The sequence below is a fragment of the Ovis aries genome, chromosome 20, assembly GCF_016772045.2.
Source record: "Ovis aries strain OAR_USU_Benz2616 breed Rambouillet chromosome 20, ARS-UI_Ramb_v3.0, whole genome shotgun sequence".
Taxonomy (NCBI): domain Eukaryota; kingdom Metazoa; phylum Chordata; class Mammalia; order Artiodactyla; family Bovidae; genus Ovis; species Ovis aries.
Window position 1 is genome coordinate 49,672,676 of NC_056073.1, and position 23,983 is coordinate 49,696,658.

Consider the following 23,983-nt stretch of genomic DNA (forward strand, 5'->3'; position numbering starts at 1 on the left):
TTTCCATTTGAGGTACAAAATTTTATTTTAATTAGTCCATTAAAATATTGTCTGCTGTCTCTGACACTGATTAGTTAACCTGTTTGGAATTTAGAGAGCAGTGGTCACAAGGGATGCATCTGGGAAAGGAATCACCCCGCCCCCTCCTGCAGCTGGGGACCATCTCCCCCTCCAGTTTTCCGCTATCCGACTGAATGAGAACTTTTATTTTTCACTTTGGTTATAACAGGTGCTTATGTGGAGAAGGCAGTGTAAAATTAGAAAGCTGATTTAGGTTATAGACTCCAAATTTTTCTTTTTCTTCCTTGCTCAATCAAAACTCCCAGAAACCAGAATGAATAGCATGAAGATTATGGGATCATATGAAAGAAAAAAATGATCTTTCTCAACTCTCTCTTCTCTCCTTTTCGAAGCCCAATTAGGCTTCTTGTTGGGTTGGGCCTTGGCCACAAATAGGTGGTCCTGCGTCCGGCGCAGTGGGTGGTTTGCTGGCGATTCCCTTTTCCATCCTCCAGCTGTGAAAGGTAGGAGGTGACTTTGACACAGACGCAGCACCCCCTGTATCCGGGAGAAGAGAAGTCCGAGTCTCCGCAGGCAGCAGGCTTTCGCCGGGGGGAAGGCGGCCCCTGCCGCAGGAGCGCCTGTGGGCTCAGTTCTGGCTGACGCGGATCAAGCAGTTGACCAGGTCTATCCGTGAGCACAGGTACAGCGCAAAGGCCAGCTTCCCCACGGTGGCCCCCTTGCTGCCTTCCCGCATCAGCCACTTTTGGAGCATCTGGTAAACCTTTTCTTTCAGTCCATCTCGCTCGTAGTCGTGGTCGATTTCATCGATCTGAGATTCAGAGAAGCCCAGCTTACGGGCGCAGTTCTTCCAGTGTCTTCCCAGATTCTCCCTGACCGGGTCCAGGTGTTTGTCAGTCAGACTAGTAGTAGTATCTGCCGAACAGAAAAGAGAAGGCATTGAGCTGTGGCCACGTGAACACTCTGGCTTCAAACACCGGCATAAAGTACAGAGTCCCAGGAGTCAGTAAAAGAGGTAGCTCCCCCATGGTCTGGCTGCGGCTCCCCGGACGCTCCTCGCCTGTCTACCAGCCCACGCGAGGACCGGCTTCCTCCTGGGAGCTGCCCCCTTGGCCGCTAGGCTGTTCCGGACCAGCTGACCACAGCCCCTGTTTACACCTTCCTGACGTCAAGGGGGAAAACACCATTCTTGTTCCTTTTGGGCCTTGTTCTGCTTCCATCTGGCCAGAGTTAAGGTCACTCAACTCAGGAAACCGTCGGCCAGCCGTGCGTGTTCCTCTCACTTGGTCCCGGACACGGAGGCCACCGGCGGGAACTCTGGCTGCGCTGTCTTTTCACCGGTGCGGCATTTCTGGGCTCATCCCTCCCCTGCCCCACTCAGTCCTCCTTTCTCCTAGAGCCGTAACCTCTCTCTCCCTACTGGTTCCTTCCTCTCAGGCCTTCGTAAAAATAATAAAATGAAGCAAAGAGAAGTATAAAATCACCACAAACAAGCCATATTCCGTGATGTTCAGTAAGCGGAATAATAGAAACACCTCGTCCCCCCCGGCAGAACGCCCATCTTTCCTCGGCTCCCACAGTGCAGCTCTGACCATCACCAGATGTCAGCCTCCCGGCCAGAGTCTGCCAATGCTTCACCAGGAGAGGGGCCCTGGGCTCCAGCAGGTTCTCAAAGGCACCCTGTCAGCCCAGACCTTAGGAACCTCTGCTCTAGTGAATTAAAGACTGGCTTTGAGAGGGTTAGATGGGGCAACCACTCCAGTATTCTTGCCTGGAAAATCCCATGGACGGAGGAGCCTGGTAGGCTACAGTCCATGGGGTCGCAGAGTCTCACACGACTGAGCGACTTCACTTTCACTTTGGCCACCTATGGCCTGTGAGCCACACGTGGCCCGCTGCTCGTTTTGTAAAGTGAAAGAAAGTGAAAGTGAAGTCGCTCAGTCATGTCCGACTCTTTGGGACCCGGTGGACTGTAGCCTGGCTCTGTCCAGACTCCTCCGCCCATGAGATTCTCCAGGCAAGAATATTGGAGTGGGTTGCCATCTCCTTCTCCAGGGGATCTTCCCGATCCAGGGATCAAACCCAGGTCTCCCGCATTGCAGGCAGACGCTTTAACCTCTCAGCCACACAAAGTTCTATTAGAATGTGGCCACACCCATCCGTGCACCTACTGCCTGGGGCTGCTGGCGTGCTGGGGGTCAGCTGCGCCACGTGCTCTGCTCAGTCGCATCCGACTCTGTGGCCCCAGGACTGCAGCCCACCAGGCTCCCCTGTCCATGGGGATTCTCCAGGGAAGAAGACTGGAGTGGTCGTCCAGGGGATCTCCCCACCCCAGGGCTCCAGCCCACGTCTCCCACTGTGGGAGGATTCTGTACCATCTGAGCGACCAGGGAAGCCCACATGGAGGCAGTGTCAGCTGAGCGGCTGCAACAGAGACGGCAGGGCCAGCGGAGCCAGAAACGCTTGCTCTCAGGCCCTTGATTAAAAAAAGAGAATGCCAGTCCTGGGGTGGATTAGAAAGCTGGGTTCTTAAATCGCACTGTTTCCCCCAGGTTGTGTTTTGGGATTAATGTTATGAGGCTGTATAGTGGAATCCCATAAGAGAAAGCCCTCTAATTTTTATTATGCAAGTGCAGCTGAGGGCATAGTCTTCTGTCCTTTACGGAATCCTTCTGACGAGGACCTGATGGGCTCCTGGGTCCGGGTGGCCATATTGACGATGATGATGTGTTTAACACTTTTCTATCTTACCATGTGCCAGACAGTGTATAAGCCCTTTGTTTGTGTTGACTAATTTCACTTTCATAGCAAACCCATGAATTAGATATTCTAATTATGGCCTCAGCACACATAAATAAGTTACAAAGCACGTCCACGGAAATTACATGAGGAGCAATAGGGCCTCTTCAGGGAGAGTCATCAGAGAAATAATCAGGTGAGAAAGTTCAAGGTTGCTGTAGGATGAGCCCTTCAAGGGCAGCTTACCAAAGATGGCTTGGTACTTAGAAGCCGGCTCTTCTTTCAAGTTCATGTACATGCTGTCGAGTACTGATGAACTCATTCCACCAATCTCCATGTAATTGCTGTCGCCGATCTGAATGCCAGAACTGTTGTGTATGGTATATTTCACAGACTCATCTAATTAGAAAGAAACACAGAGATAAGTAGTATATCTAGACTGCAAGGAAGAGAAAAAAGGACAGCCTGGTAAAGGGGCAGGACTGCTTAAGTTAAATAATTCATCCTACGCCACCACTTGAAATTTTCTTCTTTAAAAGTTGGCTGAATCATCTCACATCCATTAGGCTGGAAACTATCAAAAATACAGAAAACAACCCGTGTCAGCGAGGATGTGGGGAAGCGAACCTCTGTGGGCGGCTAGTGGGAATATAAACAGATGCAGCCCCTGTGGTAACCGGTGGTGGTTCCTCAAAAAGTAAAAACCACCTGCCATACCATGCAGGAGCTCTACCTGTATATGCCCCAAAGAACTGAGAGCAGGGTCTTAATCCGATATCTATACACGCACGCTTGTAGCATTGTTCCTAACAGCCAAAAAGTGGAACCTACCCAAGTGTCTGTCAGCAGATGAACAGGTAAACAAAATGCGGTCCATTCTGGACGGGCCACACAACGGTGATGCACTCTCTTTAGCCTCACAATAAGGGAGTTCTGGCCCATGACCTAGCATGCATGACCCTTGAGGACACTGTCTCCAGTGAAGTAAAGGGAACTCGCTCGGTCATGTCCGACTCTGTGCGACCACGTGGACTGTAGCCAATCAGGCTCTTCCATCCATGGGATTTCCAGGCAAGAGTACTGGAGCGGGCTGCCATTTCCTTCTCCAGTGAAGTAAGCCCGTCACAACAGCACAAATGCCGTATAACTCTACTCATATGAGGTCCCTAGAGTCACAAATTCGTAGAGACAGAAAGCAGAAGGCTGACTGCCGGGGGCTGGGAAGGAGGGAGAAAGGGGAGTTAGCGTCTGACGGGGACAGGTTCGGGTTGGGAAGAAGGAGGAGTTCTGGAGGGGATGGGTGCCCAACAGTGTGGTTTTGATCACAAATGGTAGTCTCTGGCCTAGACGAGATAAAGGATGAACATGTCTGAGACGGACTTCTCACCTTCAGGAAACAGCAAGGGCAAATGGAAGAATACAGGCGGTTACTTCCCCTTACATCAGAGCCTGGACACAGTGGGCTACTGAGATTCGGCTTAGAGCCAAGGGTGCCTCCTGGAGGACAGGCTCTGTCACCCCGCATGTGCGGGCAGCTGCCTGAAGCCCACCTGAACGGACAGCCTAGGCTGAGGGGTCTGATGACACTATCCTGGGGGGCAAGGTGCGTCTGGTGGCCGAAGACTCCAAATGGCTTGACCTTTGTTACCTTCTAGTTTGTGACAGAGCAGTGGCTGGCTTTATTTTCAGGAAAATTTAAAAGAACAGTGTGACTCCAAGGCCCGTTTACCTCTTGATGGCACAGAGGTGAATGGAATGGTGGGTGTGTTCCCCAGGAGGTTGGTCTCAGGCACCGGAGTTTTATATAGGCTTGGCATGTGGCCTGGGTTTGGCGCATACCAAACTCGTGAACTCGTGGTCCCCAGGTCCAGCGGTCTCACTCCAAGCCCAGGTAGAGGAAATGATACATCTCTCCAGTATGGTGACTGGGGTTGGCTGCTTAGCCCTGCTGGCTGCTGGGCTGCACTGGTGTGACTCATCACACCAGGGTAAGCGAAGCCTTTTATCCCTGGGCTCTGAGCATTCTCATAAGGTCTCTGCTGTGCAAAAGGGTCGTGGGAGACCCTGCGCCTCCTTTCCTCCTCACTGCTGTGAGTCATGTTCGGTTTGGGCTGCTCTTTTGTACGCCTGTCCATGCGGCTGCCGTACAGGTGGTAGTTGGCCTCCTCCTGGAGTTTACTGTTTAGCAGGAAGTCATTCTCCTCCGGCTGGTGATCTGGGGCGGGAGCAAACCAGGACTCCTCCACGGGACCCATCCCGAAGCCCTGTGAGCTGTGCAGTGAACTGGGCTGTTCTGTGGCTGGAAAGAAATGACCAGCATCGGAAAGAGCATCACGGAACACTCAGAAGTAACACAGACCCCAAGCACCATCGGGACTCTGCACCTCGGATAACAGACTGAAAACTCTGAGAACAAATCAAAAGCAGTTACTAGTTGGTGTAAAACAGACCCTGAGCACCATCGGGACTCTGCACCTCAGATAGCAGACTGAAAACTCTGAGAACAGATCAAAAGCAGTTACCAGTTGGTGTAAAACAGACCTCGAGCACCATCGGGACTCTGCACCTCGGATAACAGACTGAAAACTCTGAGAACAGATCAAAAGCAGTTATTAGTTGGTGTAAAACAGACCCCGAGCACCATCGGGGCTCTGCACCTCGGATAACAGACTGAAAACTCTGAGAACAAATGAAAAGCAGTTACTAGTTGGTCTCCCTCCTGCGAGTTGCACAGGCAGTGAGTAGCTGTCCGTGCTGGGGGTGAGAGAGCACAAGGAAGTTATGAGCAAGCAGCAGGAAAGCGGGTGTTGTGGGAGGGACTAAGGAAGAAAGGGACTCGTGCTGGAGCAGAGAAAGTGTCTCCTTGGTGTGATGAGGGCTGGAAAATGAGAACGGCAGCGGCTCTGGGCTAAGCAGTTCCATGGGTTCTTTTATTCTTTAAAAGCCCTGTAAGACTAGGAGTGGGCTTCCCGGGCGGTGCTGGTGGTAAAGAACCCGCCTGCCAGTGCAGGAGATGCAGGATACAGGGGTTCGATCCCTGCGTCAGGAAGATTCCCTGGAGGAGGAAATGGCAACCTAATCCAGGACACATGCCTGGAGAATCCCATGGACAGAGGAGCCTGGCAGACTAGTCCACAGGGTTGCAAAGAGTCAGGCACGACTGAAGTGACTTAGCGCAACAGACCAGGAGCAGTTATTACCATAACGGTGGGTGAGGCTCACAACAAGTTGAGTAATTCGCCCCAGAACAGACAACTGACGAGCAGCTTTGATTTCTGAGACTCTGCTCTCCCTTCTGTTATATGAGAGAAGTACCCCTGCCTGACTCCGAGGCCAGCCTCTCTGCACATGCTCTGGAGAGGCTCGTCCCTGACCTTCTCGAGGACTTTGCTCCTACCTGTTCCTCTCTTTCTCATGAGCCGTCACTTCCTCCCTATCAGATATATTATGTGTCCTTATCAGATTATGTGTTCAGGGTACTTTATGATTTTGGTGAACCTGTTGTTACCTAGTATTTCAAATATATGTATCTTGAAAGTGAATGTTGCTCAGTCGGGTCCAACTCTTTGTGACCCCACAGATTATACAGTCCGTGGAATTCTCCAGGCCAGAATACTGCAGTGGGTAGCCTTTCCTTTCTCCAGGGGATCTTCCCAACCCAGGGATCGAACCTAAGTCTCCTGCATTGCAGGCAGATTCTTTACCAGCTGAGCCACAAGGGAAGCCCAAGAATCCTGGCGTGGGTAGCCTGTCCCTTCTCCAGTGGATCTTCCTGACCCAGGAATCGAACCAGGGTCTCCTGCACTGCAGGCAGATTCTTTACCAACTGAGTTATCAGGGAAGTCCATATGTATCTTATGTACATAAGGTATGTATATTAACTACAAATATGCTATAAATTCCTTTAAGACAGGCGTTAAATTTTACAGCTTCTTTTTCTCATACAATTGTAAATAACATTTTACGCAGTTGTGTGAGTGAACGAGCGAACAAGAAAATAAATAGATTTTCAATCAGAATGTAAGTTACCTGAATTTGACCTGCTTGGAGCTATTGCCACACAGTCAATTTGGAGAGACTTCATTCTCTTTACAATTTCATTTTGGCCTGGAAACTCTTTCTAAAATTAAGAGCATAACAATATACTTTAGGTAAACAGTAGAAAATAGTTCAAAAAAATTGTTACAAGAATGAATTTTTCAGAAGGTAGAAATATCACATAGTTCTTACAAGCAGTGAATATTAAAAAAAATGAATGAACTTTTTTTCCTAAATACCCAAAACAATCTTAAAAAAGATTCCTGATTTCAAAACTCACTACATGGCTACAGTAATCAAAACTGTGGTATTGGACTAAGGAAAGACATACAGAACAATGAATATAATGAAACCAAAATAAACCCTTGCATATAAAGCCAACTGATTTAAAATTTTTTTTATTATCATTTATCATGACTGAGCAACCGAGCACTCACATGCAGAGTCATGCTCTGTGGTTTTGGGATTTATTTCTTCACTTACAATAAGTCTTGAAGATCTTTCCATGTCATTTGTTAGTTTCCACCACTCCTAAATGATTATATAGTTACTAACCATAACTTCATGCAAATATGGGCTCAATAAAGGACAGAAATAGCATGGACCTAACAGAAGCAGAAGATATTAAGAAGAGGTGGCAAGAATACACAGAAGAACTGTACAAAAAAGATCTTCACGACCCAGATAATCACGACGGTGTAATCATTCACATTCACCTAAGCTGGACATCCTGGAATGTGAAGCCGTGGGCCTTAAGAAGCATCATTACGAACAAAGCTAGTGAAGGTGATGGAATTCCAGTTGAGCTGTTTCAAATTCTAAAAGATGATGCTGTGAAAGTGCTGCACTCAATATGTCACCAAATTTGGAAAATTCAGCAGTGGCCACAGGACTGGAAAAGGTCAGTTTTCATTCCAATCCCAAAGAAAGGTAAGGCCAAAGAATGCTCAAACTACTGCACAACTGCACTCATCTCACATGCTAGCAAAGTAATGCTCAAAATTCTCCAAGCCAGGCTTCAGCAATATGTGAACCGTGAACTTCCAGATGTTCAAGACGGTTTTAGAAAAGGCAGCGGAACCAGAGATTAAATTGCCAACATCCGCTGGATCATCCTAAAAGCAGGAGAGTTCCAGAAAAACATCTATTTCTGCATTATTGACTATGCCAAAGCCTTTGACTGTGTGGATCACAATAAACTGTGGAAAATGCTGAAAGAGATGGGAATACCAAAGCACCTGACCTGCCTCTTGAGAAACCTATATGCAGGTCAGGAAGCAACAGTTAGAACTGGACATGGAACCACAGACTGGCTCCAAATAGGAAAAGGAGTACGTCAAGGCTGTATATTGTCACCCTGCTTATTTAACTTATATGCAGAGTACATCACGAGAAATACTGTGCTAGAGGAAGCACAAGCTGGAATCAATATTGCCAGGAGAAATATCAATCACCTCAGATATGCAGATGACACCACCCTTATGGCAGAAAGAAGAACTAAAGAGCCTCTTGATGAAAGTGAAAGAGGAGAGTGAAAAAGTTGGCTTAAAGCTCAACATTCAGAAAACGAAGATCATGGCATCTGGTCCCGTCACTTCATGGTAGATAGATAGGGAAACAATGGAAATAGTGGCTGACTATTTTTCTGGGCTCCAAAATCACTGCAGATGGTGACTGTAGTCATGAAATTAAATGACACTTGCTCTTTGGAAGGAAAGCTATGACCAACCTAGACAGCATATTCCAAAGCAGAGACATTACTTTGCCAACAAAGGTCCGTCTAGTCAAGGCTATGGTTTTTCCAGTGGTCATGTATGGATGTAAGAAAGCTGAGTGCAGAATTGATGCTTTTGAACTGTGATGTTGGAGAAGACTCTTGAGAGTCCCTTGGACTGCAAGGAGATCCAACCAGTCCATCCTAAAAGAGATTAGTCCTAGGTGTTCACTGGAGGGGCTGATGTTGAAGCTGAAACTCCAATACCTTGGCCACCTAACGTGGAGAGCTGACTCCTTTGAAAAGACCATGATGCTGGGAAAGATTGAGGGCAGGAGGAGAAGGGGATGGCAGAGGATGACATAGTTGGATGGCATCACCAACATCAGTTTGGGTGGACTCTGGGAGTTGGTGATGGACAGGGAGGCCTGGCGTGCTGTGGTTCATGGGGTCGCAAAGAGTCAGACATGACTGAGTGACTGAACTGAACCATAACTTAGTACATCTACTTAGAAACATTTGGGTGATTTCCAAATTTATATATTTCCAAATTATAAGTCTCACAAAGGTGCAAAGATCTGAAGCTAAATCTTTGAGCATACACGTGAACAGGATAGATTACTATGTAGAGCTGCAGGAAAAGTTCATGCTTAAAAGTCTGATAGATGCTTCACATTTCAATAAACGTCACCAACTTACACTGTTACTAATGCTGCATGAAAGTGTCTGTTACTTTGCATTTTCACCAACACTTGATATATCAGTCTTTCAAAACTGTTGTTGATCTAATGGATGAAAAATTATAATGAATTCACTTTGCTTTTCTGTTAGTGAAACCACGTATCTTTTCCAATCTTTATCGTCCATTGGTAGATTCAATTGTCTATATTTTATTCAGGATTTTCAAAACCATATTGTTAAGTGAAATCATTGTGTAGTTTTCCTTTCTTGTATCTGCCGTTCAGGTTTGGGAATCAAGGTTATGCTCATCTCATAAAATGAGCTCAGGAGAGCTCCCTCTTCTCTTATCCAGACAAGTTGGACAACATCGGGGTAACTTCTTCACTGAATATCCGATAGAAATTGCTGATTAAGTTATGTGGTTGTGGAATTTTCTTGTAAGACTGCTTAACTCTCTTTTAATAGTTACAGGAATATTCAGGTTTTCTGTCTCTAGTTGAGCCGGTTTCTCTAAATTACACAGCTGATCCTTGAAGAACAGAGGAGTCGGGGCACTCACCTCTCTCACAGCCGAAAATCCAAATACATCTTTACAGCCGGGCCTCCGTATCTGTGGTTCCATATCACAAATTCTACCAAGTGACGATCATGTAGTACGTATTTACTGAGAAAAATCCGAGTATAAGTGGACCTATGCAGTTCAAATCTGTGTTGTTCGAAGGCCGACAGACTTCAGGCTATTGTCTTTCTGGTGAAATGAAGCTTTTATCATGTGAGATGCCCCTGAGCGCTGCGCTCGTGCTTTCCTGCGTTAGCGACTGTCTTCCTCGATGTCCCTTGTGGTTCCTTCCTGGGTTTGCGCTGGGGACCTCTCTGTTACAGTGTAGGTGTCCCTCCAAAGTCTGGCAGTTCTTGACTGTCTGACTACGTGTGTGTGTGTGTCTGTATGTATTTTAAAACCTCTGTTTCCTGCCTGTTTTATTTACCGCAGTCTCTCTCTCTCATGATTAGAGCAATATGTTAAAACTTAGGAGAAGGCAATGGCACCCCACTCCAGTACTCTTGCCTGGAAAATCCCATGGACGGAGGAGCCTGGTGGGCTGCAGTCCATGGGGTCACTAAGAGTCGGACATGACTGAGCAACTTTACTTTCACTTTTCACTTTCATGCACTGGAGAAGGACATGGCAACCCACTCCAGTGTTCTTGCCTGGAGAATCCCAGGGACAGGGGAGCCTGGGGTGCTGCCGTCTATGGGGTCGCACAGAGTCGGACACGACTGAAGTAACTCAGCAGCAGCAGCAGGACTATAGCTTGTTTCCTGAGCGTGTGAGTGGGAAGGTCTCTGCTCCTCTTGGCTGGTTAGCTGGCTCTGGCCTCTGACAGACCTCTGTGATCCCGGGCAGGGTCTGCTCCCATCTGCTGCTCAGCACGGAAGAGTTGGGGGGAAGTGCCAACTTCTAAAACAAACACAAGCATGGCTCCCGGGTGACAATGCCCGCCAACGTGCCAGGTGACATCCGTTCTTCTACACGCTGACCCAAGACTTCCTCCTCTAGTACTTCTTGAGTATTATGTTTGGGTTGGCCTTTTAAAACTTTTTTTCCTGTTATATGTCTCAAAAGATAATCCTGTTGACTTTTTAATCTTTCAAGAATTCTTCAACATGACTGATCCACCTACAGTTACTTTCCATCCTATTCCAGTAATGCTGTGCTTACCTTTTTCCATATTGCTAGGTAGGTTTTCCTCTCACTTCATTTGTTTTGACAGAGGAATGGGTCCAGTAATGCTAACTTGATGATCTCTGCATAAAACTGCTAATTTTGTTTTTTTGTGGTTACCAAGCTGTGCTGTGTGTTGCTCTTAGTCACTCAGTCGTGTCCGACTCTGGAACCACCAGGCACCTCTGTCCCTGCGGATTCTCCAGGTAGGAGCACTGAAGCGGGTTGCCATGCCCTCCTCCAAGGGATCTCCCCAGTTCCCCAGCTGCTTAGCTTGAATCTCAGTTGAATCTTAGCTTCGGTTTTCATGACTGATACTGTATTTGCTTTAATGCACCTGGTATGTCACCCACCTTTAAACTCTTCACATCCTCTTCTACAAAATTTTCCAATTGATTTGAATAAAAAGGCCTAAACTTTTCTTCAATGCCTATAAGAAAAAAAGAAAAACACTTTAAAATTTCTTAAGTATTTTCTAAAAACTTAAATATTAACAGTCTATTATCTTTGAATTATGTGCCTTAATCTGTGGGCAAAGCAACAGAATAAAACTTTAAATCACTTTCATAAATAGACAGACAAGACTAATTTCTATGCAGACAGAAGGAAGGCGGGGATACCACTGGAGAAACCAAGGGCTCTTGCCTAATGGAAGGCAGCTTCAGGTGCTGCAGCACAAGGCCCTGCCTAAGAGGGCTAATATCCAGATGAAAAAGGAAGGGTGGGCTCCTTGTTTCTGTCCCTCTGGTATCAGAGGTGATCCAGGATGGAACACGCAGGGTAGGGATCTGGTATTAAGAGTCAGAGAGACAAAGTAACGGGGAGAGACACCCGTTCAGCAAATGGAGGTGGAGCAGGGCCAGAAGGAAAAAACAAAATGCAGCCTAAATCTCACACCTCATACAAAAATTAACTCGGCGTGGATCATGGTATTTTCCCAATAAGACATAAACAAAATAAATGGCAAAGAAAGACAACCAAATATTTAGTTCTGTGCTATCATTCTTTTGCTGGCAATAATGAATTTTCCTTGACAATCATTAAAAAAAAAGAACTTAGCACAGACTTAAATGTAAAACTCAAAGATTTTCAGAAAAAAAAGGGAAGGAAGTATTTTGGATCGAATCCTGACAGTGTCCTCAGACTTGACACCAAAATTATCATCCACAACAGGAGAGATTAATGAATAAGACTTCATCAAAATAAAGACTTGCAGCCTGTGAAAGATCCTGAGAACAGAATGGAAAAAAGAAACCAAAACCCAAGCTCCAGAGTGGAAGGAGCTAAGTGAAAATCACATGCCCGAGAAAGGAACTCTATATGGCACATACAGAGAGCACTCTCCCTTCAACGGTGAAAAGACAAAATCCAGTTAGAAAGTGGGTAGAAGACACAGAGCAACACTGCACCGTGGAAGAGACACAGATGGCAAAGACACCCGCGAGAAGGTGCCCACCATCATCAGCCACTGGGGAGGTGAAGCCAGCGCCACACTGAGCCATCACTACATGCCTATCAGAGTGGCTAAACTAAAAAGCAGCAACACCACCAGGTGCTGGTGAGGGTGCAGAGAAACTGGGTCACTTGTGCGTAGCTGGTGAGAAGATAAAATGGGGAAAACAGTTCGGCAGGGTTTTTTTTTTCCTTTGGCCACGCTGCACAGCTTTTGGGATCTTACTTAGTTTCCCAGCCAGGGATTGAACCTGGGTCTCCTCTGGCAGTGACGGCAGACAGCCCTAACCACTGGACAGCCAGAGAATACCCAGACTGGTAGTTTCTTTAAAAAAAAAAAAAAAAAAACTGAACTAAACAGGAAACCACTTATGACTCATTTATTTAACTCCTGGGTACTTACTCTAGAGAAATGTTTACATTCACACAAAAACCTGAAAGGTGAGTGTCCACAGCAGCTTCACTCCTGTGAATGGCAGCAGGAGGGCCCTTGTGGAGGTGGTGTGTGTTGCATCTGACTGTGTCAGGGTCAGTGTTCCAGCTGTGGTGTGCACTGAGTCTGGCCAGGTGTGGTCCTTGGAGGAAGCTAGGTAAAGGGTACACGGGATGTCTGCATTATTTCTTACAACTGCATACAGGTCTACAATGATCTCAGAAGCAGAATCTTAGTTTAAAAAGGTGGAAAAGGCATGAGAAGAAACCAAGCCGGAATAAGATTCAGGCTGACTGAGCAAGAAAGCAGGCAACTGAATCAGTCACCCCATAGCCTCTCATGGGAGCGGCTGGTGGGGTTTCAGTTCTGCTTCCTCAAAGCAGAAATACGAGCGCAGAGCCCCCTGCAGCCTAAGTCCCCTCCTGCTCCTTATTTCTTCCTGGCCTGGTTTCCTCTTTCCCGCTGCCTCTAGGGCCTTGGCAAGGTCCTCGGTGACGCAGGGCATGAGAAGAGGCACACGGGTGTGGTGGACTCCAGTCCCTTCCCTCCTCCTCTGCTCTCAGCCCAATGCAGAAGGCAAATAACACTTCCAGAGATGCCAGCTACACAGGGAGGAACCGAGATCAAAGAAGCTAAGAAGTCCGACGGCCGTGAAGCACCCCAGCATCCGGCAGCGGGTGACTGGACAGACACGGTGCGGTCCTCACGCTGTTGAACACCGCTCAGTGGGAAATAGGGAGCAGATCCTGACAGGATATGACCTGGAGGAACCCTGGACGCCATGCTCAGTGAACCAGGCCGGTCACGACGGGACGACACTGTAGGATTCCACCTACACGGGGGACCCTGCGAAGCCAAGTTCACAGAGACAGACAGGAGGGTGGCGGCTGCCAGGGGCTGGGAGGGGTGGGGAGCCAGTGTTGAACGAGTGCGCTTTCAGGTGGGGACGTGAAGATGCTGTGAATGTGCTGAACGCCGCTGGACTGTGGTGCTGGAGGAGACTCCTGAGAGCCCCTGGGACTGCAAGGAGATCCAGCCCATCCTAAAGGAAATCAGTCCTGAATATTCACTGGAAGGACAGATGCTGAAGCTGAAGCTCCAGTACTTTGGCCACCTGATGCGAAGAACTAACTCATTGGAAAAGACCTTGATGCTGGGAAAGATTGAAGGCAGGAGGAGAAGGGACGACTGAGGGTGAGATGGCTGGATGGCATCACCGACTCGATGGACATGAGTTTGAGCAAGCTCTGGGAGCTGGTGATGGACAGGGAGGCCTGGCGAGCTGCAGTTTGTGGGGCTGCAGACACTGGGACAGAACTGAACCGAACTGAACACCTAAACATGGTTACAGTGGTGAATTATCTGTCACGAATATTCTAATACAATTTAAAAACTTTACCTATGGGGAAAAATACTACCAAGAAACAAAAGGACCTTGTATGCCTTCATGCTTGGGAGAGGGATGGCAACTTTTCTTCGAACAAAGCCTTTGGAATCTAGAAAATCAGTTTGAAATCAGGAGTGGAACTCGGTTTCTTAGAAACTCCAAGTACCGCCCGTGAGCCTCTCCCTAGGAAGACGGCCACGTGGGAGGGAGGCTGGCCGCATGGAGGGGACTCACCCGCGAACGTGGGCCGGTCGTCCGGGTTCACCTCCCAGCACTGCCTCATGAGGTCGATGACCTCCCGCGGGCAGAACTCAATGATGTCCTCCACGTCCGGCCTGTTCCCAGACTTGATGCACAGTATCAGCTGCTGCTCACAGATGGCGTCTACAGAGCAAATGGGAAGGAGAGCTGAGACGCTCAGGGCCCACTCCTCTCGGGCGGGGAGGTGACAGAACCTGGACCAGGCCACTGATCTCTCCCGGTTGCACCAGGGAGGGGCAGAATGCCCTGGGACGATGAGCGAACCTGTTCCTCTGCAGAGACGATCAAACAGAGGAAAGACGGATTACTGGCAAAGCTGCCTCTTGGCAGATGACTGAATATGTAAACAAAGCCAGTGCCACACTCCAGATTTGAATACAGAGACAAATAGCAGACAGCGGTTGCGTTGAAGGAGCGCAGTTGAATAAGCGTGACTTAAAATTCAGAGCGATACTGGCTATTCAAGAAGGAAGCACAAAGGGTTCAGGTGACAGGACCACCACTGGAAAGTCAGAAAAGGCTTTGTTGAGTCCAAAAGAATAAACAGGAGTTATCCAGGTAAAGAACTGGGAAGGAAGATTCAGAGAGGAAGATTCCAGGCCAAGAAAGCAGGATCTGAATAGACTGGGAGTCGCAGAAATCAAGATGTGTCTGGAAATTATGACCAGCTCAGTGTAACTGGGCATGTTGGCTGAGGTGACGGAGGGAAGGAACAGCTTAGCCAAATCAGAGAGGGCCCTGTGCTCCACACTGAGGGGTTTGAACTTGATCCTGAATGTCAATGGTGTCTTGGAAGGATCTTAAACAGACGACTGAGAGGCCTGATCGGCCTGTTTGATGGCAGCGTGAGTGGTGGCAGCGTGAGGGGCCCGCCACAGAGGGTGTGAACCGGACAGGGTCCTCTGGAGACAGAGAGACGCGGGCGCATCTTGGATCTGATATACCCGGAGGCCACAGTTTCCGGCCATCCTGTGCAGCTTGTAGGATCTTAGTTCCCTGACCAGGGACTGAACCCCAGCCCTCGGCAATGGAAGTGTGAGTTCCAACCAGTGGACTGCCAGGGATTCCCAAATTCACAGGTTTCGATGTCTGATTGGATATGGGAGGGCAAGGCTGAGTCTGGAAACTGAGGTTCTTGGTTGGGCAGCTCGGTTGGTGGACGGTAATACCATTTTCTGGATGTAAGAGCAGAGCTGAGTGAGCCACTTGGGCAGCATGGAGAACCTGGGTTTGTTTTGGGGGATACTGCTTTGGGGGGTCCTCTGGTACGTGGACTGGATCTAACAGATAGGAGGATGTCCAGGCCTCCACTGGGGTTTGAGCAGCATCAGCAAAGAGGGGACTGAACCCTGGGAGCTGACAATCACCCAGGAAGAGCAGGCAGGAGAAGGGCCATTAGTCCAGGTTCTTAACACACTGACCTGGAGAATGAAATGGCAACCCACTCCAGCATCACCTGGAAAACCCCATGGACGGAGGAGCCTGGCAGGCTACAGTCCATGGGGTCGCAAAGAGTTGGACATGACTGAGAGACTTCACTTTAACACACTGAAGAACAGCTACTCATGTACCTGTTCTCCTGCGCAAACCCTTTCTCATCTTTATAGACTCAGTTCCAAGTAAAGAGCCCACAGTAAGTACTGAAAAGAAGCAATTCGTGAACGAAGGAGTAAGTGGATGGATGAAAGTATGGAGTGTAGACCCTGAGAGGCCTCATAAGGAGAACCAAGCAAGCCTTCCTGGCCGGGAGGAAGCCTGGATCGTCCAGCACCCTGCAAGCTGAGATGCACTATGTAAGCTCCAATCTGTCCTATGACCCCCGATTCCTAAATCGAGATTACTATCCATTCCACAAACGCTTGCCGAGTACCCACTACGTTCTATGTGTAGATACCAAGGGAAGAGCAGCGAATGGATGAGATGTGGTCCTGGCCTCCGTGGAGCTCACAGTCCCGTGGGTGAGACAGACATTGAACAAACAGTGATAAACCTCCACGACCTCACTGCACAGTTACCCCACCGAACAACTCCCATTGACCCCCAGCCCCCCTCCTCTATTGACGCCTTACTCTCGTAAGGCTCCTTGTTGGCGAAGATCGCCCAGAGCACAATGGCAAAGCTGAACACGTCGGACTTCTCGGAGGGCCTGGAGTTGACGTCGTTCAGGTGCTCGGGGGCCATGTAGTGCAGCGTGCCGCCGCTCTTCCCGGCGCTGCAGCCCGCCTTCCTCTGCTCGTTGTGTTCCTCCTTCGTCAGCTTGCTCCACGTCTTGAAGGAAGCGACGCCGAGGTCAGCTATCTGCAGGAGAGCAAACCAACGGGACGCTTCTGTGACGGCAGCAAGCAAATCAGAGCTGTCTTTAAATCGGGGGCTTATCCAGTAGATGAAGGGACTCTAACATTTGCAGCAACAGCTGTACTGGACAGGTTTAAAACAGTTACCTCTGAACAAACTAGTAGAAAACATCTGTCCTCAGCCGTCTGGAAAATCTCCCCTAAGAAAAGTCTGTGTGAAATTCTGGTGTCTCAATTCTTACACAATATCTGGGGGTGGTGGGTGGTGGTTGATGGGGAGAAAAGCAGAAGGTATTCCCGAGAAGAACAACTAGCCACGTCCGTTCTGACTCGTCTTACTCTGCATGTTTTCTGTTGATTCTGAGGCTGGGAAAACAGGTACTTTCTTTTCAGCAGGTTGTATAGCACATGGTACTGCACCTTCTGTTTTCCCAAAAGGTGTCCAGAAGCCCATGGATGTGAATTTCCAAGGATCCCAAAGACACACTGAGGATAAGGACTGCAGCGCCACTGGTGCTGAGTTGGGAGCCTGAACCTGAGAGAAGATGGGATGTGGAAGAGGGGAAAGACAGACAAAAGGGCAAAGAAAAAAACGCCAAATTCAGACAGAGAACAGGAGGAGGAGGCAGGGCAGAATGACAGAGCTATACAGTGGAGACACCAGAGGCGGCAGCTCCACGTTTGCTTCAGGGAACCCATGCTTTTGGGGATGATTTCTGGCATGTGATTGTCTAAAATCCTCAAATTCTAACCCAGATCATAAAAGGTAAGTTATTAACGTAAAGAACGTTCTTTTAAAGACACAGGAAAAAAGAAAAACCCTGTCCAGGGCTGGAATAGAGCGCTAGAAGCAGAATCTTCTGGTAAAGGGAGGCCTGGGTAAGCAGTTCCTGCATCCTCCCCGCAATGTCACTTCCCCTTTCAGACCCTTGTGCTCGGCTGGGATTCCTGCTGCCAAAGCCGACTTGACGTGATGGTCCACCTAGAGGAGAAAAGAAAACCCTCCCTCTTTTTCCTTTGACTACAGTGCACAGAGTTTTCAAAAGGAAACAGATTTTTTAAAAGGAGATGTAAGTAAAGGAATAAATGAAGATAACCACCTCCACCAAATCTCTCTCTTTGGATTCTCTCTCTTTAGAGCTTTCTGGCACCACCGCCACCAGGGAGGAGTTGGGCTAGCTCTGCACTGGGCACACGTCATGTCCAGAGAAAGGACTGACACTGAGAATCAGAATCACGCCGATCCCCCGGAAGCCCTGCCTGCGGTTTACCTTGATGTGGAAGTCACGGTCAACGAGGATGTTCTCTGGCTTGAGGTCCTTGTGTATCACCCCTTCCCCATGCAGGTAGCACATCCCTTCGATGGTCTCCATAATGACCCTCCCTTTCACGGACAGGGGGATGCTGACCTGGAACGAGGGACAGTCAGTCTGGGAGACGAAAGGGACTCAAAGGGGCCAGAGCACCAGCTTCCTTCAAGAGCAGCGGGTCCGGACCTGAGGACAGAGACAGCAGCTTCCCTTCCAGCAGGCCCCGAAGATGCGTCCTGACCACCTCGCAGGGTGAGGGCCCTCCGCTGTGTTCCCACAGCTCGCTGAGGGCGTGTCTGTCAACACACGCCCACACCAGACACTCACATCCCGACCTGCGCCCCGTTACCTGTCTCTGTCATACTTGCTACTGCTTTCTGAGCAAACAGCACAGGCCTTGCTCTTAACAGGCGCATACACTTGTTTTTTGACCGCCCCACAGGGCAAGCAGGGATCTTAGTTCCCGGAACGGGGATCAAACCCGTGCCCCCTGGAAGCGGAAGCAGGGAGTCTCAGCCACTGGGCCACCAGGAAAGTCCAGGCACCTACACTTTTAACAAATGCACGAAAATTATTTGGCTTTGGTAAACAGGATGAATCTTGCTGTTGGAAGCCTTCCTCATTCTGTGTTGTTATGCTTGAGAAAATCCAAACCACCAGCCATTCGCACAGGAGTCTGAGGCACAGGGGCCGGCGGGCGGGCGAGGCGTACCTGGGCCTTGAGCACGCGCATGAGGTCGCCCTGCTCCATGTACTCCATCACCAGCGAGTAGCTGCCCTCCTCCATGATGACGCCCAGCAGCTTGACCACGCGGCAGTGCCGCAGCCGGTGCATCATCCGGCCCTCCTCCAGGAGGGCCTCGTTGTACCTGGGGGCGGGGGGCGGGGGTCAGACGGGCGGGGCAGCCCGCTCCCCTCCCGGCCCTGGGATCGCCCCCGGGAACGCCCCCAAGCATCCCGGGGCTGCCCCTGCACCCTGGGGGCCTCCTTCCCGGGGACCACGGCCGGCCGGTGCGCAGGAAGCGCTAAACCGATGACCAATCAGCGCAAAGCTGGTGCAGAGGAGCGAGGAAATGCGGCCGGGAAACAAGGACCGCGCTGGACAGCGGACTCTCCCACAGCCTCTCCGGCGAGAAGGGAGGGAAATACAACAGCTTCCCGACTGCCGCAGAGAGAGGGTCCTGGACGCTGTGACTCATGGACCAGGGCTTCGTCCCCATGCTCGGGGCTGGTCCTCACCCCCGTGGAGCAGGCCCTCGCCCCCTCCCGCCTGCTCCTCCCTGCCTCTTCCAGCGCCCCCGCATCGCCCTGGGCCGCCTCCTCTCTGCTTCCTCCTCTTCAGTTTTCTTCTGTTACCCAGCTCAGGGCTCTCCCCTAGCCGGCGTCTGAATCCTCCTGAGTCAGGGATGTCAATGACCGCCCTGCAGGGCCATCCGACATGAAGCCTCAGGGCTGACCCTTGCACCCATGTCTGTCTCATAAAGGCTGTGCCACCCGATTCCACCGCCCTGGCACAGCACGTGGCCTGCCCACCTCTGCCCTGACTCACTCGGTGCGCTTGGGGCCCGTGTACACCTTCTTCAGGATCACCAGCCCGTGGGATCTGTGTAAACACAGACACACCTTCCCGAAGCCCCCACTGTCCAGGTCAGCCTGCTCCAGGAAGTCCTTGGGGCTCATCTTAATGTCGTCCAAGGACATGGCCGCTTTCCTTCTGAAGCGTCAGAATGCCCCGGAAACACACAACCCTGTGAAGAACAGAGGACAGGCCAGTACAGGCAAGCCGTCACTCAAACAGCGCATAAACGCTCCGCCGCGCGCCTGGCGTGCCTTTAGTTTTTGAAGATAGATTTATAGTCTCTAAGATGAATGTTTTCCCTATTTCCAGGAATCACAGGAGACCACAATCTTTCTTCCTTAGACTTTCATTTCTACAAACATGGAAGATTAGGAAAATCTAAAAACTCCTCTTATAAAGGGCCCGTATATATTGGGTAATGTAATGCAAACATCCAATCAAATGCACAGGTAGTCGCAGCAGCAAGGAAAAGGGCACTAAGGACTGAAGGCAAGCAGGCCGTGGGCAGGGCCATGTGACCACTGCTGTGGACTGGGTGTATGTGTCTCCCCAGATTCCTATGCTGAAGCCCCAATACCAGTGTGATGGTATTAGGAGGACGTGGGGCCGGGCAGTGATTAGGCTATGAAGGTGGCCTCATGAATGAGATTTGAGTCCTTATAACAGACACGAGAGAGGCAGTCTCTGCCTCTCCACCCAGTGAGAGTACAACAAGAGGACAGCCAGCATCTGCAAACCAGCAAGTGAACCGGCACCAGACACCGGACTTGCTGGACTTCCAGCTCCAGATGAGTGAGGAATCACTGTCTGCTGTTTCAGCCACCCCGTCTGTGGTAATTTGTAACGGGAGCCAAACTGACCGAGACAGTGGCCTGGTGGGGGCACCGCCAACCTCAGCATCCAAAGGTCAGGGTTTAAAACTCAGCCAGAGGCCGGAGCTGAGATCAGGACACGCAAGAAAAGAGGGCTGAAACAAAGACTCCCCCATAACACTGCGCTTCTCAGTGTGCCACCTACCCCAGTGAAAGGGTGGACAACAGAAAAAGCAACTCACCAGCAAAAGAACTTGTCTTAGACTGGGATTGGGGAATGAAAAAACATTCTGTGTTAGTTCCTAACCTTGGGCCTGTCTTCTAATAGATTTGGGCTTTAAATTTATACTCCTCTTATCTCTCATGTCAAGATCCCCCAAGTTAAGAACTTTTATATAGAAAATGGTCACAGGCTGATGATATCTCTGGGTTATAAGGCTAAAGAAAACAAAACACCTCCAAGCCAGACAAGAATCCCATAAATAAAGCCTAACTCAACATGAGCTCCCTTTACAAAATTATAAAACAACAAAAAAAGCAAGCGAAAAAAGTTCACAATGAGTCAAGTCCCACAGATATTACGAAAAGCTGTATTAGGCACCAAAGACATTCAGGTAATTAAACTACTGAATAGCTTTAGAAATATACAGGCTTAAAAGTAATTATGAACAACAAAAATAAATTTGAAGGCTCTGGAAAGAACAATGCATGATCTAAAAAGGACAGGAAGATGTGGGAAGGAGAGGAACTGGCCATGAAGTGTACGATATATACATAAACACAACTGTTTGCTTCCTCCTCCTTCCCTTCGATTCATTTATTTTCCCCAGACTGAAACGAAGAATGAAAACCCTTGGGGTCCACCATGTGACAGCCGTGCACACCCACCAGAGTGAACAAGGTCACCACTGTGTGCCGGTGAGCAGGGATTTCACACATCTGTGGCGGGAACACAGAATGGTACCATCACTTGGAGAAAAGCCCCTGCAGTTTCTTATACATGTGCCTACACGACGACCAAGCCAGCCACCGTAAAGCTGAGGGCCTTCTTGGCTCCTTTGTAAGTTAACTGATCACGTATGCGGGGGTTTCTCTGGGCTCTGTTCTGTTCCCCTGATCTACACGTATGTGTTTATGCTGGAACCACACTGTCTGGATCACTATAGCTTTGTAAGATGGTTTGAAACTGGGAAGTGTGGTATCTCCAGCTTTGTTCTTTCTCAAGATTATTTTGATGACTTGGGGTCTTCGTGGTTCCATACAAATTTTAGGATTATATGTTCAATTTCTGTGAAAAATGTCATTGGAATTTTTACAGGAACTGCACTCAATCTGTAGCATGGAGTGTATAACAATATTAATTCTCCCAATCCATGAGAATGGACTATTTTTATGTCTCCAGTTTCTTTCCTAAATATGTGATAGTTTTCAATTACATGTCTTTTACCTCTCTGGTTAAATTTATTCTGAGGTATTTTATTCTTTTTGATGCAATTATAAATGGAATTGTTTTCTCTGATAGCTCATTTTATTAGTATATAGAAATGCAAAATACTTTTGTATACTGATTTCCCTGGTGGCTTATATGGTAAAAAAACCTGTCTGCAATGTGGGAAACCCAGGTTCAATCGCTGGGTTGGAAAGATCCCCTGGAGAAGAGAATGGCTACCCACTCCAGTATTCTTGCCTGGAGAATCCCATGGGTAGAGGATCCTGGTGGGCTACAGCCGATGGGGCTGCAGAGACAGATAAGACTAAGCGACTAGCATTTACTTACTTGGTGACTTTGTACCCTACAGCATTGCTGAAATTGCTCCTTAGTTCTAACAGTTTCCTGATGGAGTGCTTTAGCTTTCTACATATCTCGCATGATCTGCAAAAAGTGACAGCTTTATTTCTTCCTTTCCCATTCACATGCCTTCTCTTGCCTAATGGATCTGGGCTTCTAATACCACGTTGAATAAAGAGGCAAGAGTGGGCATCCTGGCCCTGATTTGCTATTTTGTTTGGCAGCACCACACATGTGGTTTGTGGGATCTTAGTTCCTGGACCAGAGATTCTACTCAGGGCCTCAACAGTGGGAGCACAGAGTCCTAACCACTGGGCCACTAAGGAATTCCCCTTTTATTCCTGATCTTAAGAAGCTTTCAGTTTTTCATTGTTAGCATGATGTTAGGTGCAGGTGTAAAACCTAACTTTGCACTTTGAAATTTTTAATAAAATGTTGGGGTGGGAAGCTTTTTAAGTGGCTGAAGGGGTTTCTGGAAATGCCTAAGCTGAGAGCAGTCCTGTCAGTGGCCTGCCGTAGTCTGGCTCAGGTAACCAACCTTCTATATCCTGCACAAAGTCTTCGGTGGGCCCTGCTACTCCAACAAAGCTCACGTATCAGCACGGCAGATGACACTATGAGCTATTTTCCCGTAACATGAGACACTTCCAAGTAAGAGGAAGTGCCCTCTGGAAAGCAGCACATCTTTGGGTGTGGGGAGGCTGCCCAGTAAAGGCCATGACCGTGGTGGGGGCAGGGGAGGCAGGGCCCGAAGGTGAGCTGCTAGAAGCTGTCCCGACGGTGAAGAGTGCACAGGCTTTTCTCCCATATGAACTCCAGCTTTAATTTATCAGCCCTTGGGTAACTTGCATGAGCCCCAATTTCCTCATTTGCAAAAGGAAACAACAATGACTGCCTCACAGACTGGTGAGAAGTGTGTGAGCACATGTGAGCACACACCGGTGCCTGCTTGGTGGTTCCGGCTATGTCTGGCCCACCCGTCTACCCCTAGTTGGCACGTTCACGCTGTTCCCCAGGCTGTGAGAATGGGGGTGTGCCGCTGGGATCCACTCTTCTCAGCAGCTCCCTATGGACCAGTCCTTGTGAAGCGGGGTGGGGGTGTCCACTCTCCCCTACAAGCTTCTGAGGGCACATTCTTCTCCTGGCTAAAAGTTGCTCCTCCTTGAGGTCTCAGAGCTGTCGTTTCCTCAGGGAAGCCATCCTTATGTCTTCCCATTAGACATTTTCACAGCACCCAGTACTCTGAAACAGTTAGACAGCTATAATTTGGGAGCTATTTCAATTACGCTCACAGAAGGCAGGGAGCTGTCTCATGCACTATCTAGAGTGCCCAGCACATGACCTGGCATGAGGCAGGTGGCCACTGAATGCATATTTTTTTAAAAAAAGAGAGAGAACTATTTAATCATCTAAAAACAAAGTGAATTATAGCACATTCATAAAATGCAGAATTATATAGTCAATACATTAATAGGTAGATGGCTAGGGACACAAATAGCTATATGTGCAGGAAAAACAGACACAGTGAAAGACACCTAAATGTTAGCAAGGATATCTGGATGGTCAGGTGACTTTTATTTCTTCTTTACACATTTATTACATTTTGCAATTTTTACACAAGTTACCTTTATAATAAAATTTCTTTTTTAAAAGGGAGTTAAGTTCCTCACTCAGTAATTCTTTATCCTAAGGAATCAACTCAGAGACACTGATACAGACTACGCACAAGGATATTCCCAGTAACGTTAGA

The 23,983-nt window shown here is 48.7% G+C and overlaps 1 protein-coding gene across 13 annotated transcripts in view; it reads right to left on the reverse strand.

Moving 5' to 3' along the window:
- RIPK1 (receptor interacting serine/threonine kinase 1) overlaps positions 1–23,983 on the reverse strand; it is a 27,812-nt gene continuing 3,829 nt past the window's right edge. For 6 of the 13 annotated variants that reach the window (XM_027958685.3, XM_012101352.5, XM_012101353.5 and 3 more), the window contains 12 exons: positions 19,603–19,801; positions 18,766–18,922; positions 18,015–18,152; positions 17,083–17,278; positions 16,891–16,943; positions 16,519–16,747; positions 14,423–14,572; positions 11,270–11,346; positions 6,790–6,880; positions 4,490–5,059; positions 3,007–3,159; positions 1–936 (listed from right to left, as the gene is read on the reverse strand). In XM_027958685.3, coding sequence (XP_027814486.1) covers positions 650–936; positions 3,007–3,159; positions 4,490–5,059; positions 6,790–6,880; positions 11,270–11,346; positions 14,423–14,572; positions 16,519–16,747; positions 16,891–16,943; positions 17,083–17,278; positions 18,015–18,152; positions 18,766–18,922; positions 19,603–19,754 — 2,253 coding nt within the window. In that variant the 5' untranslated portion in view covers positions 19,755–19,801 and the 3' untranslated portion in view covers positions 1–649. Of the gene's footprint in view, positions 937–3,006; positions 3,160–4,489; positions 5,060–6,789; positions 6,881–11,269; positions 11,347–14,422; positions 14,573–16,518; positions 16,748–16,890; positions 16,944–17,082; positions 17,279–18,014; positions 18,153–18,765; positions 18,923–19,602; positions 19,802–23,983 lie in introns of those variants that run through there. The other 7 variants (XM_060403537.1, XM_042237005.2, XM_027958688.3 and 4 more) reach the window with 5 other exon arrangements.